The following is a 19,109-nucleotide window of genomic DNA, read 5'->3' on the forward strand; positions in this document are numbered from 1 at the left end:
GGTGGTACATACTTCTAGTGAAGAAAGGGTTCCTCTAGGTCTAAACTTCCTCATTCTCAGCCTCCAAGCACTTAGAAAGATGGGAAGTAATGGGAAATGGACAAAGACTTTCTCCTCCTGAGACTCCTTTCATGCAAGTTCCTTATCCTTACTCAACAGGCACGAGGATTCTCAATTCTAATTTTCCTCGTCCTCCTATATGAGTGGCTATTTCCATAATCAAAAATAAAAGCTACACCTTTCTTACAGAACCCGCAGGCAGAAATGCTGTGGCCTTTTACAATTTTATTTTTTGGCTTCCATGTACCTGTATACCGTTAGTATTTAGGGAGGTCTTGGGGCAGGGCCCCTTCCCGCATTAGAAGGCAAGGAGACCAGAGTGTCCCAGGATGGCAAAAGACTACTTTTCTAGATGCCCAGGAGAGAAGCTACTGGTCACCTTAGGGCAACAGGAACAAATGCTCTCATTTTGGCCAATCTGACACCCTGGCCAGACTTTAAATCTGTTCACATGCCCGGCTGGTGTGGCTGTGGACTGGGCATTGTCCCATGGACTGAGAGGTCCTGGTTCAATTCCCGGTCAGGGCACATGCCCAGGTTGTGGGTTCGACTCCCAGTAAGGGGTATGCAGGAGGCAGCTGATCGATGTTTCTCACAGTGATGTTTCTCTCCCCTCCTAAATAAATAAGTAATACACATGACCAGTGGTGAGAAGTGGTTGTTGAGTTAGCTGTAGCATCCTGGAAGGATTAGGGGCCATGCTGCCAAAAACACATTTGTCTTTGACATACATTGAGAAGTAAAAATATTTATTTTTTTATCTTAGAAATCTGGTCCCACAAAACGGCCAATACTTTTTTCAGTTCATTATCTTGACCCTTCAAAAAAGAAATCTTTCAATTAAGAGGTAAAGTATGTTGATAAAAGCAGTTTTAGAGGTGTGCTCAGATAAAACTGTTTCTTATAAACCAGCAATATAGGCCACCCTAGAGTTCAGTCAGAGCCCTTGTCCAGTCCAGTCCATGGAGAAAAGGAAGTAAAAGCTTGTCTGCAACAAGGCCCTTCAGAAACCAAGAAAACTCCAGTCCACCAGGAACTGTACGGCGGGCCCGTGAACCCACGGAGCTGCCAGAGCACAGGAAGGCTGAACCCCCAGGGACCTCCAAGAACATCTTCCACTTTCCTGCCCAAATGCTCTACCTGGCTCCCAGCACCGCCTCAGCCCTGCACTGCCCCCTGGCCTGCAAGCCACGGGAACCAGGCCACTTGGCGGAGGAACGCCGCCGCCCGCAGCCCAGAGCAGCCCGGGGCGGCCCGCGGGAGGCCTGCAGAGGCTCTTGCTGGGGCACACTGCAGGAACGGTCCTTTTGCAAAGATAACAAGTTAGTGCAGGTCAGCACATGAGCAAAGCAGATATTAAAATTTTTAGAAAGGTGGTTAATACTCCGTTTCCCTTCTGATTGTCTGCTCCAGCTGCAGCCTAGAGACCGGCTGGAAATCAGAAGGAAGCCCTGCTCCGAAGGTGCCTCGAGGGAAGGGCTGCGGCCAATGGGGTGCAGAAGCGCCCGGTGCGGAGTGAGCCCGGGACACCTGCAATCCCTGAGAAGGGCTGATGTGAATCTAGGCAGCACACTCAAGCCCTTCTCTTGCTTTGGGGGGCTTGTGTTTATTACAGGTCATCGTGACAGGAGAAGCCGCGGAGTGTCTCTCACGTCAAGAGGACAGACAGGGATGGGGATCCTGGAGCTTTTCTTCTCCTGCGTTCTGGTTGCACACGAGTCCCAGGAAACAGGGCGACATGGTGTGACGATTTACTGTCTAATATGCTCGGTCTGTCAAGGGAGTCGGCAAGGAGGACAGGAGAGTCATGCTCCAAAGAGAGGCTGGCCAGGAGTGCTTCGTCCCCCTTCCCGTGGCCCAGGTGAGGCAGTTCCTTCCCAGAAGCTGTGTGAGGATAAGAGGCGCCGTGCTCCGGTCAGAACTGCACCCAGCCTGTGCCTGGCTGAGCCTGGCTGGAAGTCGCCCTGAAAGGGAAGACAGGGAGGGGTGGGAGGGATTAGATGTTTGAAAATACAAAACAGATCAAAGGCGGATTCTCTCTGGACAAAAAGAGCTCCAAGAAGCCAATCCCTGGATATTCTAGAGCAGAGGTCAGTAAACTATAGCTCAGGGACCAAATCTAACCCCCTTTATTTTATAAAGTTTTATTTGTACACAGCCATACCCATTCATTTGCATACTGTCTATGGCTGCTATGGGGCCGGAAGAGTGGAACACATGGCCTGCAAAGTCTATCTAAGCTATCCGCTATCTGTTCCTTCACAGAAAATGTGTGCTTGTTCCTGTCCTAGAGCCTGTCCATATAAACAATGGTGTGGTAGGATTTTAGCATCTTTTCACCCTGACCCCAGGTAAAGGCTTGACATTTATGGGGTCAGAGAAGGCAAGGGACCTTGCCTCAGAGGTCCATAAGGATGGGCCAAGGCTGGAACCCAGGTTAACTCTCAGTCCAGTATTCTGGAGTAGCTGGGGGCAGGAGGTGGGAGAAAGAAGCACCAGGGACAAGGCAAAGCACTCGATGAGGTAGTTTAAAGACCAGAAAGAGTTGCACAAGGTGGCCGGCCCCAGGCCACCCAGCATGGAGAGCAACAAAAAGCCTTCACAGAGAGATCCAAGCAGGTGCTCTGGGGCTGTGTCCCGCCCGAAAATGTCCGAGTCAGAGCTGCTGCTCCGAACTTCAGGAGGACGGCACTTGGAGCAATCCCAGGTTTTCAGAGAATCAGCCCTGGCCCGAGTCCCAACACACAGAGTGTGACTGTCCTCACCCTGTGGATTTTGTGAAGTCTCCCCAGATGTCGGCTGTGGCAGTAGTGGCAGGTGTGGACTGCGGCCAGGACACAGTGGCGCCTCCTACTGATGTCCCCGAGTCTGATGGGTAGGAAGAGAAGGAGACAGGGGCAGAGATCTTTTTGGTTGTCTCAGTGATCCTGAAATCAGCCTCCTAATTTTAGGTCTGCTTTCGGGCAACAAACCACCCCCCAGCTGCCACATACAAGGTGGAGCAGAAAGGTGCCAGGGAGGGCGGGTCAAACGTCATCTATCATGCATATCTGAAGGCGACACTGTTTTTAACGGTTTATGTTGAAAAGCTGTTTAAAATGTACCATCTCCTGCCCTGGATCCTTGAATGGGAAATGCCCGCCCAAACGGCAAGGCCATCTTCATATAACGCCCTCAGTCCGGTGTCGGGATCACCCAGCTAAGAAAATTCCGTGTCAGGCGTGGGCTAAGTCCTGGGAGCCAGACTGGCAGGGGCCGGGAGAGCCGTCCAGAAAAGGGGCCACAGAAGCGGCTCTCTGCGCACCTCTTCACTGAGGTGGGTGGCATGACGCGGCCTCAGTGCCTGCTTTTGTGCTTTCGGGCACCTCCCTGGACAGTGCTGCCAACCATCCCTTCCGAAGTCCCACTGTCCCTGGGCCTGCCATCCCCTGCCTTCCCACCAGTGTGTTACTTCTAATCTGCTCTGGGCTGGGAGACCAGATAAAACTCAAGCCCTCAAGTGCCCTTATCTCAACAGAACCTCGCCACAGTGCCTGGGGGAAGACACCAGGACCAGCTGGGTGACTTTATGCAAGTCACTAACTCTCAGCTGCCTTATGTCTAAAATGGCGACAAGAACAGTGACTACTTCACAGGCATGTCTGAGGATTAAACAATTTATACTGAATGCTCAGAACAGGCCCAGCACATAATGACGACAGTGATGACAATATTAATGAGAGCTAACAAACGTGAGCCCTTACGATGTTCATAAGGCTATACATTGATTATCACACTTGAGCCCTACAAGAGACCTATGCTGCTGGCATCATTTCTACCCCACCCTACAGATGAGAAAGCTGAAGCAGAGAGAAGAGGCACTTTTCTAACCGTCACACTACTGGTCTGCTAGACTTTGAACTCAGCCAGGCTGGTTTTGGAGCATACAGGAAACGCTCAATGTATGTCAGCTAGTCATGACTCTTATTATCCGTTTAATTTGTAGACATGCTAACTGCCTTTCTTTCACGTTAGCACATAAGCCCCTGAGAGCAGGGACTTGGTGTTAGTATCCCCAGGGTCTAAAATGTTACCTGGTACACAGCAGGTTATCCATATTATCTGTTAAAAATGTACCAGCATGCCCTGGCCGGTTTGGCTCAGCGGTTGGAGCGTCGGCCTGCGGTCCGGAGAGACCCGGGTTCGGTTCCCGCTAAGGGCACGTACCTTGGTTGCAGTTTGTCCCCGGCCCTGGTTGGGTCGTGTGGGTGGCAACCACTCGATGTGTCGCTTTCACGTCGATGTTTCTCTCTCTCTCTCTCTCCCTCCCACTCTATCTGAACAAGATATCAAAAAAAAAAAAATGTACCAGCAACCAAGGGAAAGCCTAAGACTGGCTCTCACACCTTAATGTGCACACAAATAACATTAAGAACACAGATTCCTGGCCTTGCCCCAACCAATGCCCAGGCAGGTGTCCTGTGACCTCACTGAGGACCAACGCTGAAAGAGTAATTCCTGGGCCCTGGCCGGTTTGGCTCAGCAGTTAAAACATTGGACTGTGGTCCAGAGAGACCCGGGTTCGGTTCCCGCTAAGGGCGCGTACCTCAGTTGCAGTTTGTCCCCGACCCTGGTTGGGTCGTGCGGGTGGCAGCCACTCGATGTGTCCCTTTCATGTCGATGTTTCTCTCTCTGTCCCTCTCTCGCTCCCACTCTATCTGAACAAAAAATGGGAAAATGTCCTCGGGTGAGGATTGAAAATAAAAAAATTTAAAAAAAAAAAAGAATAATTCCTGGGGCAGAGGCGCCAGCCACTCCCCTGGGCCTGGGTGTTCCCCACAGGGCTGAAGTGTGGAGCCTGACCTCCAGTTAGGGGAGCCAATGTCCACAAGCCTGAAATGGAAAGAAAGCAAGCTTCCTGCCTGGATCTTGTCCCCAAGCTGGTGAGCACTGTGTGGAGAAAGTAGGCTGGTAACAATCACCCAGCCTGGGGCAGGCCAGGGGCATCAAGCTGGGCTGGGAAGGCAGAGTGGGGAGGCCAGCACTAGCTACTAACTTCTGGAATTCAGGGTCTCCAGAAAGCATTCCTTACATCCCGGAACAAGCACCACACAGCCTGCTGGGGGAGCTGCCTCTCAGCTTATCAGCACCCTGATGGCCTTACCGAAGGGTTGCTCCAAACTGAATCTCCAATTTAATTTCTCCCCACTCACCTTGAATTTTTATGCTGCATCCGTCTCCCTCAATACACCAGGTGTTTAAAAGTCTGAGCCCTGCCAGGTGTTTAAAAGGTTTGGCTCAGCAGTTAGAGCATCAGCCTGTGGTCCGGAGAGACCCGGGTTCGGTTCCCGCTAAGGGCATGTACCTTGGTTGCAGTTGTCCCTGGCCCTGGTTGGGGTTGTGTGGGTGGCAACCACTCAATGTGTCCCTCTCACGTCGATGTTTCTCTCTCTTCCTCCCACTTTACCTGAACAAAAAATGGAAAAATGTCCTCGGGTGATGATTTAAAAAAAAAAAGTCTGAGCCCTATTCAGTCTTCTCTCCATCTGGAATCCCAAGTGTTCCCTGCTCCAATCTCCTTCCTTAGGGCCCAGTTCAATGCCACCCCCAGGGGGAGGAATCAGGGTGAAGCCTCCCCCGATCTTGATGCTAGTAGTGAGTCTGGTCTCCAGTCTCTGTGCCCATGATTCCTGCCTCCTACTAGATATGAGTGCCCTATGAGCACAGACTGTCTCCATCACCCACTCACTCAATACCCACTGAGCAGCCTCTGAGAACCAGGAACCCACGTGATGACAACAAATGAGCTGAAGTCCCTGCCCATCAGGAGGACAGATGCCCTGAAGGGGAAGTGGTGGTATCAGGGGAGCAGAGGAACCCTTTACCCAGTGTGGCAGGATCAGCTTTGCTGTGCTCACCTTCCAGTTGGTCACATACAGATACTAAATGACAGATCAACGAGCAAAGGAGGGAAAGCCATGGGCCCCAGCTGGCTGGGAAGAGGAACTCACAGGGACAGATTTAGCAACAAGTACAGTCATCCCCAAGCACTGACCTGAACCGGAAGCACCTGTTGGCTGGATGAGGGACCCCCCTACAGACAACCGTTCCCCAGGGGGAGGAATCAGGGTGGAGGATTTCCCCCCTGGGGGCGGGGGCAGTAGGCTCAGTCCTCCTGTGCTGGCAGGCCGGGCTCGGGAAGTCCCAGCTGCTCCTTCCTTCTTCTTCATGTTCTAAAGAGAGGAGAGGAATGTGAGCCAGTCAGTTCTGCTGCAGCCCAACTGCTATCAAAACACCCCACAAGGAGGGCCAAGGTGACCCCCAGGTCCCAGACATGTATATAACCAACAGATGGTCAAGACCCATCCAGCGCCTTCATTGTTACGAGATGTACACAATGTGTCACAATTCTAAAGCTATCACAAACACGTTTCATTTTAAAACCCAGCACTCCAATTGATTAATCATCAGGGAAAGGCAAATCAAACCTACCATGATACACCATTACATACCCACTGGAATGGCTAAAACATAGAACATCAAGTGCTGACGAGGGCACGGAGCAACCAGGACACGCACACACTGCCCATGAAGTGGCAGGTGGGGAAATGCCTTTGAAAAACTGTGTAAAGCTGGACATCTGAACTGATGGCCCTGTAATTCCCCTCCCAGGTACAGCCCCAACAGCAAAGCACAATCTGTGCACCGAAAGACATGCACTCGAACCCTCTCAGCAGTGCTACTTGTAAGCCCCAAACTGGAAACTACCCAAATGTCCACCATCAGTCAAATGGGTCAATCACTGGGCACATTCTCACAACGGGACATGCCACAATGAGAATGAACAAACCACGTGCAACAGTGTGGAGGCTCTCACAAATACGGCATCAGTGAAAGAGAGAAGTCACACACAAAAGAGTACAGTGTATGACTGAATTAATAGAAGTTGAAAACAAAATCAAGGTCTTCAGTCAGGACAGTGGTTACTCGAGGTAGGTAGCTACCAGGGGGGGGCAGACAGGGGCTTCCAGGTGCTGATAACCTGCTTCTTGATCTGGGGGCTGGTCTGTGTGGGTAAATTCAGTTTTTAAAAATTCACTGAGTACCCTGGCTGATTTGGCTCAGCAGTTGGAGCATTGGCCTATGGACTGGGGAATCCCGGGTTCGATTCCGGCCAGGGGCACGTGCCTCGGTTGCAGTTCATCCCCTTATCTCCCCCTCCCACTCTGTCTGAAGATAAATGTAAAAATATCCTTGGGTGAGGATAAAAAAAAAAAATTCACCGAGTCTTGTATTTATCATTTGTGCACTTTTCTGTATGCGTATCATACTCGATAAAACATTTAAAACAAAAAACAAAAACCTGAGAACCAAGCATGAGCCAGAAACTGGCATGAGTTACAAAGATGAAGACGACCTGGATCAGCAGGAGAGGAAAAGCTTCATCAAATGCAAGGACCACTGCCCCAAGTCAAAAGCCCTTACAGAGCTCAAACTGTTTCTAGCTTTACGACCCTGAGCAAGTCCTGTAACCTCTCCAAGCCTCAATTTCCTGGCCTGTAAAAGGGAGAATGTTTAATTCATATAAGAAAGTGCCTGAAAACACTACCTGGCATACAGCTGCTCAGTAAAGGTTAGTTTCCTCCCAGCAAGAGAAAGACTCACATCCCAACCAGTCCACTGGATTTGACCTGCATTTTCTCTTAAGTTGGCATTTTCAGATGGCCAACTTCAAGGTCCCAAATCATCACTAGCATGAAGCAGAAAGAGATAGTAAGTAAAAAGAAAGAGCATTATTTTAGGGTTACAAAAAGTTTCTTCAAAATCAAATCCATTTGATCCTTGGTTCTCCCAAATCATTCCAACTCCAACCCTATAGAAGATCATGGCCAAGTCTTGGCAACCTAGCCAGTTCAATCTTTCCCTCTTCTCAACAGCAACTAAGGGGGAAAAGCCAGATGCAGGACAACTCAGGGCAAAGACACAGGGAGCCAGGATATTACCAGCAGACGGTGCCCATGACTCCCTGTGCCCATCTTGATGCCTTCCTGACCACAGCACCCCCAAAGCTTCCTTAACTCAAGGTGCAAGGCCAAGACGCAGTTGGAATAGGCACACCAACCCCCACCCTAACAGCCAGGATAAAATCGCCACTCTGGCAACAAGTGACTCAAAGGCTTTGCACATGCTGTTCCCTCTGCCTGAGCCACCCTTGACCTTTGCTCCCTTTTTTACAGGTCGCTTCTTCCAGGAAGCCTTCCTTGAGTCACCTAACTCTGGACTACATGCCTTTCTTCTAGGAACTCATGGCACTGAGGACATCCCTAGGTCACAGAGCCTCTCCTGCCATGTTGTAATCACATCTGGACTTGTCCACCTCAGCTCAACTCTGAGAGGACAGCAGAGCCCTCTCATTCACCTGCCGTGTAGTACCTGGCACCAGGCAGCTGCTCAGTAAACATCTGCTGAACTGATGGAACTGAATTGTGAGAAAAAGCAATGGGCTCTGGGCTGGGCTTGGTGTGGTGGCCACAGGTAGCATCTGATCATAGCCAACACAGGAAGGGTGGGACTCACCGCAATGTTGAGCTTGATGGTCTGGCCCTCCTTGAGGCCTAGGTCCAATTTGGGGCCTTGGTCTGGGTTCTGGGCTTGTTTTGCAAATTCGCACTGCTGTTTCACCCACCTGGGGAGAGGAAGACAAAAGTGTGGAAGAGTCCATCTGCCCTGCATTCACACACTCACTTTACTACTACTTGCCATCAGTTCAGGACGAGGCTCTTATTGCAGCAGGTGCTGCAGGTGCTGCAGGAGCAGGACTGGGAGTTAGGCCTGAATTCAAATCCCGCCTGTGATATTTAAGTAGCAGCACGCATATCAGTTTCCACATCAGCAAAATGAGTTGACCAGTCTATATGTCTTAAAGCCTGCTGTGAAAATTCAATGAGACCACCTATGTAGGGGTCTTCATTAGAGAACTTGGCCCTCTACTTCCCAGCGCTTGGCATGCGAACTAAGGTAAGGACTCCACCCGTACCCCGCACCTCAGGGCTCATAAAGTAGGTGGTGAGACGAGACAGATGCCAGGAAAGAGACAGCAACACAAAGGTCCCCCACCTTCCATAAAACACCCATCCAGTAACCACCCGGGGCAAGGGCACCAGCACGTGGAAGAACCAGAGAGGCCTCCATGTGAGCGGCCACACATTCCCCATCTGCTAGAAGCCAGGGTGGAGGCCTGCAGATGGCAGGGAGCAGTCTTTCCAGCCAAAGGACCACCAGGGCATCTGTGGGTGCCCTGGGAATCCAAGCACCACTTATATCACAGGAACAGGCCCAGAAAGCCACAGGAGCCTGACAAGGACTCCGGCTGCTCTGGGGCTGGTAAGGGAAGAAAGGTGACCCCTCAAAGTCCGAGCCAGATGATTGGGGTGGCAGAGATGGACCCCAGGAAAAGGACTGACTTCGAAGCAGAGGGGAGGCCTGGCAGAATGCAGAGAGGCCGTCCTGTCCCTTCTGCTGGAAGACAAACCACACACCACCACGTGGGTATCCTAACCTGGGAAATCATTCTGTCCAAGGAAAGAAAGGAGGAGGCACGAGCAAGTGTGTGCAGAACCACTCACTTGAAATGATCCTGCAATGCAACATTGAAGTCAAAGGCATCACCTCGGTCCCCAAAGCCAAGTCCAATAAACGCCCGTCGTCCTAGAGGACAACACATGATCAATCCCACTTTGCAGAGGCAGAGAAACCTTTCTTGCGAGGAGGAGGCACCAGGACCCTTGCGTACCATTTCCATCTTCGATGCGGATAACGAAGTACCTGCTGGAATCCGTCACGCTCTCCACAGCTGTGCCAGGAAACTGATCCACTGGGGCCTGAGCAAAGAGCTCCCCTGAAAGCACAAGTTAGGGTGAGCTCTGAGCCCACTCCAGCCTGAGGTTTCTATACTACTGGGGTCTTTTTCCTGTGAGGGAGACAGGCAAACCTTACTCTGGGATTCAAATCAAATCCATTTTGGCTGATGGAAAGACAGGAATATAACCAACAAAAGGTTTAAGTCACAAGTGGCTTAGTTTTAATATTTTTCATTTATCTGCCAAACACTTTAAAATCAAATTATACATAAAATAATCCAATTTCTGGCTTCTCTTAAAACCAAAAGCTGTAAAAATGCTGGGCCTCCATACCCACATGAGAACAATGGGCTGGAGGTGCTGGCCATCCATTCGAATCATCTGTCTCACCTACTTGCATGACCTGCCTGCACCCCGAGAGCCCTGGAGCAAGCGGGCCTGGTCCAGGCATATCATACCTTCAGAAAAGACCTGGTACTGAGGCAAGAATGTAGAGGAGCCGGTGAACCCAGTTGAGAGGAGGGAGAAACGTTTTTGCACCCATAGAAGAATCTGAAGCAGGCTGATTTAATCTCAGAGACAAACCAACAGTGATCAGTTTTTTAAAGGGCCCTTGTCAAACACAGCCCCTTTTCAACTAGGGCTCTCCAGGGGGCGTGCAACACACACCCTTTGTGAGCATTGATGACTGGCATCAATTCCCCGTGTGCTGATCTTTGTTGGTGCTTTAAGCACTTAACCAAATATTTTCTACTGAAACCTGTGGTTTAGAGATGACTGCAACCAAGGTTGAGCTGAATCAGAATCAGTCGACCTAGCCCTGGCCAGTTTGGCTCAGCGGTTAGAGCGTCAGCCTGCGGTCCGGAGAGACCCGGGTTCGGTTCCCGCTAAGGGCACGTACTTCGGTTGCAGTTTGTCCCCGGCCCTGGTTGGTCATGTGGGTGGCAGCCACTCGATGTGTCCCTTCACGTCGACGTTTCTCACTCTCTCTCCCTTCTTCTCTCTCCCTCCCACTCTATCTGTACAAAAAATGGTAAAATGTCCTCGGTTGAGGATAAAGAAAAAAAAAAGAAAAAAAAAGAATCAGTCGACCTAGAGTCCATAGGTTCTTGTTACTTTCTTTGCTCCTCTAGTTTGGTACTTGGGGATCTGGGACTCATCTGGATGTCTTCAACCTGGAGCAATGGTTTTCGATCAGGGATGCTTTTACTCCCTGCTTCCCTAAGGGACATCTGCCAATGTCTGGAGACATTTTTAGTTGTCACAACTTGGGGGATAGAGAGACTACTGGCATCTAGTAGGTAGGGCCAGGGATGTTAGTAAACATCTTAAATTTGACTTGATAGCCTGCAACACTCACCTGGCCCCAAATGTCACTAGCGCTGAGACTGGGAATCCTGGCCTAGAGTGATTGCAAAGTGAGAGTCAAACTGATCCAATGGGCATGATCCCAAGCTAAGAGCATCCTGGTTGTGGCTCAGCCCTGAGCAGTGGCTATTACACTAGGGGGTCACATTAAAGTCAGTTCCCAAGGGCCCCGGAGAATAGGTGTTGCCATTCCCTTGTGATACCTTCTGGGGCATCCCAGAGAATCTCAGAGCCAGAGTTTTCTGACCTAGCCATGGCAGCTGTCTCTTCTAACTCCTCTGCAGACAATATTTACCCTGACAACCCCAATGATTTGCTCCAGAACAAATCAATGCTTTGGGTCACCTTGCAGTTCACAAAGCAATTGGATGGGTTTCCAACCACTTGGTGAAGTAGGAATCCCTATTTCAACAAAAAGGAGGCCAAGGCTTCAGAGGTCCTGGGTCTCCCCCAAGGCCCCCCAGCTCAGACACCAATGACACAGTTCGGAGCATTCATTTGCCTAGGAATCTTTGCACTTTGTTCCACTCCACAAAGGAAAATTTCTACATATTAGAAAAATAGATGACCGAATGCCAAGGCACTTCATCCAGCGGGCCCTCGAACCCTGCTCTGGGGGCTGGGCTATTGTAGGCCGTGCTGCCCTCCACAGCCCACCCAGAGGCACTGGTGGCACAGGACTTCCAGAGATTTCCCCTAAAGTGACATTTGCCAGCTGACCCCAACACCGTCCAGCTTGGCTCGTTCTCTCACCACAGAAAGAGCTAAGGAGGCAGTTTTTAGCTCTTTCTGTTGGTAGGTGTGGTCAGCCTGGGGAGTTACCATTTAGCTGATAAACAGAATTCCTGAGAGCCGGCGCTCAGCAGCCCGAGGGCTGGGTGTCTTCACTCAGTTTGTCTCAAGGCAACCGCTGGGGCTTGGACCAACCTGTAGGTCTCCTCTCCTTGGGCTCCAAAATATTTTCTTAAGGACCCCCAAAAAGAACAGGTACTTGGCAAGAAATACTCCCTTTAGTATTTATGAACAGTGGTTACTACAACTAAAGGTGGGAAAATGGAGAAGGCTTAAAGGTACACTGGGGTCTTCAATTTCTAGTACAGGTTCCCATGACCCGAGTGGCCTGATCAGGCCCAGGCTGTGGGCCAAACAGAATGTGAGGCATGGCACCTCAGCCCCAAGCAGGCCTCCCTTGCCTTTACCTGAGGTCCTGTCCTCCAGCTTGATGTAGGCCACCTGCCCTTTTGCAGTGATCCGCAGCCGGCCACTCCATGATGGCTGGTCCAGCTGCCACTCCGCAGCCCTAAGGGGACAAAAACCACTGAGTCTCTGGCAGAGGCTCCCACTCCATTATTCCAATGCTGCAGGTGGGGAGGGGTAGGGCACATGAGCTGCTTGCTCTGGACCAGAGGTTGGCAAGCTTTCTCTAAAAAGTGTCACAATCTCTGTCACAACTATTCGCTCTGCCACTTAACAGTGAGAACAGTCATACACAGTACATAAGCATACTGTTGCTTTAAGGGTTGTAACCGAATGGTCTGAGTGTGGCTGTATTTCGGTGAAACTTGGTAAACATCGAAATCTGAATTTCATATAATTTTCACATCATGAAATAGTCTTTAAAAATTCCCCCAACCTTTTAAAAATGTAAAAACCAGTCTTAGCTTGTGAGCTGTACAAAAATGCAGTGGGTCGTAGTTTGCTGACCCCAGCCCCAGATTATAGAGATCTTCTCTCCAGTAAGACTCCAGTTTTCTTTCTGTAGAGGAAGTAGCTCTGAGGCAGGTTTGTTTAGGACACTGCTAGGCAGTAGTGGTCAGAGTGACCACTTGGGATTACTGAGACCAACTTGGAGGAGCAGAGAAGGAAGCAATCATTAGTAGAGAAAAGGAGAGCAAGAGCACACATCATGTTTCTTGAGAAAAGTGAATGGGTGTTGAAACATGTTCTCAAAGGCATCCTAGGCACAAAGAAATGCAGGAAACCATGGATCTATTGCAATGGCCTCTTTTGGCTCTTATAAAGCAGCAAGGTCACATTTTAATTTTTTAAATGTTTTTATTGATTCTTTTTTTTTTTTTCTTTTTTTTTTTAAGAGAGAGAGAGGAGGGGAGAGGGAGAGAGAGGTAGAAACATCGAGGAGAGAGAAGCATCAACACTGACAGGCCACCTCCCAAACAACCCTCCACTGGAGATTGAGCTCACCACCCAGGCATGTGCCCTGACTGGGAACCGAACCTGCGACCTCTTGGTGCATAGGTCGACATTCAACCATTAAGCCACACTGGCTGGGCGCAAGTTCATATTTTAATTCTAAGAAGCAGCTCAGCAAAATCCCCAAATAGCAAGAACCTTGGGTAATTCCACATTTTCCTTGGAAGTCCCTAAGCATATGCCAGGACTTAAAAGTGCGGACACAGGTTGTCTGGAAGGCCACACAAATGCAGGCTCTCCATTCACAAGTCAGCAGACTCAGTTTCAGTTCCTCTTACTGGGCGCAACAGGCCTTAGATTCATGCTCCCAGAGCTCTGAAGTTGAAGTGCAAGGGCCGACAGTTTCCTTTGTGCCAAATCAACCAGCGCTGACACTTGATATCCTCCTTTTCTGGGGGTCCAAAAGGGGCCAAACCTATCCTCCTGAAGGGGAGAGAGGTCGATGACCACCCGATTTGGTGGCCCATCATCTCCAGTTTGATGATAGAAAGCAAATGTGTTTTTGTTAGTTACTATTGTTGCTTTCATTCTATTTTTAAATTATGTCATGGGTGTAATAGGTGGTCCATAAAATATCTGTTCACTACCAAATCAGCTATGAGCCTGTGTGGACACAATTGGAAGTTAACAAGAAGCCAGACCTGCCAGCATTCCATCCTTCTTGCTGTGCTGACAATCCTGACTTCTGTATTTGCAAGTAACTTGAACAAACATTGCCTTCAAGAACACCCCCCCACCAGTGGCACAAAATAGCCATAGGCCAGGTTGTCTGTATCAGGTACATCTTTTTGTCTTTTTAATATTTTTTCTTCTTTTGATTGGTAATATATACACATGGTAACACAATGCAAACAGTACAAAAAGGTATACAGTGAAAGAAGTCCCTTTCAACCTCCCACCCCCACCCCAAACCCTTCCCGTGGGGCAGTTCCCTTCCAGATACTAAATGTTATGTTCATTCGTCTCAGGGACATTTCACCAGTGGAGTGCGGACGGATTCCTCCCAACCGCCACCGGCTGCGAGAAAGCCTGAAGTTCACGCCAAGGGAGCTGGACCGGGAGGGGTCCTTTTGGCCAGTACTGGGCTCCCTTCCTTCCCCTCTGGGATTTCCGCCAGTGACAGGTCCCCTCCCCCTTAGGGCTTTAAAAGGATCCCTTCAAGGCCATCAGTTAACTTTGGAGAAAAAGGTTTGCGACACCACTACTCCCGACCACTTTTAGGGCCCCTGGAAGCCCACCGAGTCCCCAAGCGCGAGACAAGGCTTTAACGCCAGCCCCGCCACTGGGAGCCCCGTGCGTCGGTCCGAGACGGCCGAAAGCCTGGGCTCCCTTCCCGGCTCTGGCCACCAGCCCTCGGAGGCCGCAGCATCACCCAAACATCCCCCCTTGTCCCTAAACTGGCCGGGGCTGTCCTCCGCTCCCACTGTGGGCGTGTCGGGCGGCGGGGAAGGGGTTGTCGGGGTTAGCCTGGCCCGGCGGGGGGCGGTCACCTGTAGCCACGGTTGGTGGCCCTCGGCGGGATGCGGTAGACGTGGACCTCCGGCTTGACACACAGCACCGACTCGTACTCGGCCTCCTCCATCTCGACGCCCACTGCCCACCAGACTTCCGGCTCCTTCCCTACCCGGAGGCCGGAAGCGGCGCGACTCTATGACCCAAGTCAGGCTAGAGCGGGGTCAGGCTAGAGCGGCGGCTCGCCGTCCTCAGCGTCTCATCGCGCGTCCTCTGCTGGAAGCCCTGGCTCACGACCTGCGGCGGGGGGACCCGAAGTGCGCTGGAGCCGAGCCGGGGTTCTCTGGGGACTTCCCCTCCCACAAGGCCTCCTGGGACGCAGAGAAAACGTCAATACAGACTCCACCGTTGTCCGGTTTGGGGTCATCCTTATTGTCTCAACACTTACCTCGGGCCCAGTTGGCTGAGATTCAAAGCTGTAGCGACTTACACAGCTCCCCCGAAACTCTCAGCCTTGGCCGCCGCCTCCTCCCCCTCGTCGCTGGACTGAGGCCTCTCCTAGAGAAATCCTTACCTGACCTACCGTGCTCAATGGGATGCCCCTACCGGGCCACCCTTATCCTAACCCCCCATGTGCCCAGGGCCTGCCGTGGCCTAGACTCCACAGATTTGTATGCAAAGAAGAACAGTTTAGTAAAATAAGTCTGACACTGAATAAAGAAACTCCATTTAAAGCAGAGCCAGGCAGTGCATGGTAAATGGGGACAGGAGCTTCTTCCCATGCTCCAACTCCCCCTCCCGCCCTGTGGGAATGGAGTGAAGGCCATCAGTGAGTGGACGGGAGACCTTGGGAGCCTGGCCAGCTTCAGTCAAAGGAAGGCCAGAGAGAAACCGCTTCTAGGTGTGAGCCTGGATTGTAAACAGCTAGTGTTTTGCTCTTACACAGCTTGCGTACATGTCCCCCGCCCCGTGCCCTGTTTTGCTTTGTTTTCTGTGCTCTGTAAAACCTTGTACTGGGAAAGCCTGGGTTGCAGTAAAACAATAGCACCCTCTGGCTGCCCCAGGTGTGGCCTGTCTGCTGGCTGAATGGGGACTTCACGGGAAATTTTATTGGTCCGCCGGCAGTCGTACGCACATAAATTCTAATTAAGCCCATGTCTTTCGCAGCCAGTCCTCGGAGTTATTCCTTTGGAATCCACAAACAATATCCTGCGGTTTTCTCGCACCTCAGCTCTTTGCGTAACAGGAAGCCAGAAGAAGAGGCTCTCATGCACTGCCGTTCCACCTCAATTATGGATCGCAACAGGAAAAAACTACCTTGCATTCCCAACAAAGGTCTCTACTCTCTCAGTAGGGGAAGGAAGATTTTTCTCCTTGCCTAGCAACAAGCCAGCCGATGGTAACCCTTGCAATCGAGCCAATGAGAAGCCATCATCACCTAAACGCTCACTTTCCTCTATTGGACTTTCTGTCAAAGCAACTTCCTCCTTTTTTTCCTGGAAAGTAAGATTCTTATCTTGTTTGCTGGACTTGCCTATAGTTTTTGTTTGTTTTTTAATTTTTTTTTCTTTATTGATTTTTAGAGAGAGAGGAAGGGAAAGGGAGAGGGAGATAGAAACATCCATGAGACAGAACATTGATTGGCCACCTCCTGCATGCCCCCCACCCTGGGGATTTGGCCCACAACCTGGGCATGTGCCCTGACCAGGAATGGAACCGACGACCTGTTGGTGCATGGGTTGACGCTCAGCCACTGAGCCACACTGGCCTGGCTTGCCTATAGTTTTTTGCTGTAGCATGTTTGTCCTAAATAAACTCTTTTTTGTTGTTGTTCTTAATCCTCACCCAAGGATATTTTTCCATTGATTTTTTCAGAGAGTGGAAGGGAGGGAGGGACAGACAGAGAGAGGCATTGATGTGAGAGAGACACATAGATTGGCTGCCTCCCAAAGGACCCCAATTGGCCAGAGATTGAAGTACAACCCAGGTATGTGCCCTTGTCCAGAATTGAATCTGAGACCCTTTGGTTCTAGGGCTGACACTAACCGTTAAGCCAAACTGGCCAGAGTTAAACCCATTTTTTGCTGGTAAAAATAACTGGCTGTTTTACTTTTAAGGTTACCATAAGTAATTAAAAAAGAATCCCAGTCTTGCCCTGGCTGGTTTGGCTCAGCGGTTAGAGCGTCGGCCTGCGGTCCAGAGAGACCCAGGTTCAGTTCCCACTAAGGGCGCGTACCTCGGTTGCAGTTTGTCCCCGGCCCTGGTCGGCCGTCCGGTGGCAGCCACTTGATGTGTCCCTTTCACATTGATGTTTCTCTCTCTCTTCCTCTCTCTCCCTCCCACTCTATCTGAACAAAAAATGGAAAAATGTCCTTAAAAATGTCCTTGGGTGAGGATAAAAAAAAAAAAAGAATCCCAGTCTTAACTTGGATTGCTCACAGAATGTTATAGGAGGTACAAGGTCTAACTACAGTCAGATTCTCAAAATCCCTTCTCCTCCTCTGCCATTCTCTCATTCATTCCACAAATATTTATTGAGTGCTTACAATGTGCCAGGTCCAATGTGGAGTATAGCTGATCCCGAATCTCTGATTCACTGAATACTCCCAAACTTTCTCCACCCCTTCGCACCTTCTCCTCCCTCTACTCACTCTGTATAAGCTCTTTGTTATAGGCACGATCTAGCCTCTTAAAAATTTTTATTGTGGTAAAATATATATAACAAATGTTACCATTTTGACCATTTTAAGTGTACAATTCAGTGAAAGTACATCCACAACATTGTATAACTATCACCACTATTTCCAGAACTTTTCATCATCCCAATCAGAAACTCTATACCCATTTCCCACTTCTTCCAGCCCCTGATAACCTCTATACCTCTGTTCTACTTTGTGATTTTACCCATTTTAGATACCTCATTAGAGCAGACTTCCGGTCAAGATGGCGGCGTAGGTGAACGTGGCATCGAGTCCTCCCACAACCACATCAGAGTTACAACTACACTACAGAACAACCATCATTCAAAACTGCCTGAAATCAAGCTGAGTGCAAGTCCTACAACTATGAAATTAAAGAAGCAGCCACATCCAGACTGGTAGGAGGGGCGGAGTCCCACACCCACGTGTGGTGGAAAAAAGTTAGAAGCATACCTCAGCTGGGAAGGTCCTCCCTGAGGACTGAGGGGTCCCCGTCCCACACCAGGCGCCCCACTCAGGGTTCCAGTGCCAGGAAGAGAAGTCCCCATAACTTCTGGCTGGAAAAACCAGTGGGAACTGAGGCTAAGGGAGGATGAGGCTGCTGGAGCCCCAGGCAATTTCTTAAAGGGCCCGCGCAAGGACTTACTCCAACTTGCACCTTCCAGGCTCCAGCATGGGGGAGGCAGCTCGAAAGACACCAGAGACATATAGGTAAGAACTGAGTTGTTTGGCATTGGGGAGAGGGCTGGAGAAGTAGCTTTCTCCTGAATAGATGTGTTGTCAGAGGCCTTTGTTCCTTTGGTGAGCCCTTCCCTGGGGCAGCAGACAGCTGCCATATCTGGGACTCCAGCAACTTGGCTCACACTGGTGATTCCCTGATGCCCCGCCCCATCCAACTTTCAGGCCCACCCAAGCTGTTGCCAGTTGCTTTACCATAGGATTGGCCTGTCTTGGATCTTGCTTCAGGTTTTCCTAAATTCTTTCAAACAAGCAACATCTGGTTTCAGCTAGCCCCATACCTCTCGTTAAGTAGCCCCAGCCCTGGCACTAGAAGCAGCCAGCCTTGAGTCACAACTTGGCTTTTCCTGGGCACCTCCAAGCCCAGCACAAGAAGCAGCCATCTGCAGATCACTTTGTAGCTTATACCTGGTGGCCCCGGGTAGAACACAGGCAGTGGCTGACCTTGCCTCAGAGCCAGCACACCCAGTGGACAACTTTAGAACACTGTGAAGCACCACCACCAAACAACCTCCACAAGTGACACACTCAAGTAATGGACTCACTGGGTACCAGAGCCCTGCTGAAGTCAGTCTTGCTCTGTGTGGTGGGCCCCTACACAGCTGATCCTCCAAGGTAGTCAGAGGTCAGTGGATAGTGGGTATAGCCAGTCCTTGCAGCTGATCAGCCTGTGTAAAACCCTCTCATTGATGTGCCAACAGCGATCAAGACTCAATTACAACAGAAGGGTGTAAAGTCCACA

At 50.4% G+C, this 19,109-nt stretch overlaps 1 protein-coding gene across 1 annotated transcript; it reads right to left on the reverse strand.

Moving 5' to 3' along the window:
* Positions 1-1,842: 1,842 nt before the first annotated feature.
* Positions 1,843-15,099, reverse strand: NECAP2 (NECAP endocytosis associated 2). The gene is made up of 8 exons (XM_036255987.1): positions 14,969-15,099; positions 12,467-12,567; positions 9,833-9,937; positions 9,666-9,747; positions 8,617-8,725; positions 6,095-6,272; positions 2,826-2,928; positions 1,843-2,024 (listed from the first exon to the last, which is right to left on the reverse strand). Exons 1-8 carry the CDS (start codon positions 15,058-15,060, stop codon positions 1,976-1,978), a joined length of 819 nt encoding a protein of 272 aa, XP_036111880.1. The 5' UTR covers positions 15,061-15,099; the 3' UTR covers positions 1,843-1,975.
* Between the last annotated feature and the right edge of the window lie 4,010 nt (positions 15,100-19,109).

This window comes from Molossus molossus, unplaced genomic scaffold, assembly GCF_014108415.1.
Source record: "Molossus molossus isolate mMolMol1 unplaced genomic scaffold, mMolMol1.p scaffold_m16_p_12, whole genome shotgun sequence".
Taxonomy (NCBI): domain Eukaryota; kingdom Metazoa; phylum Chordata; class Mammalia; order Chiroptera; family Molossidae; genus Molossus; species Molossus molossus.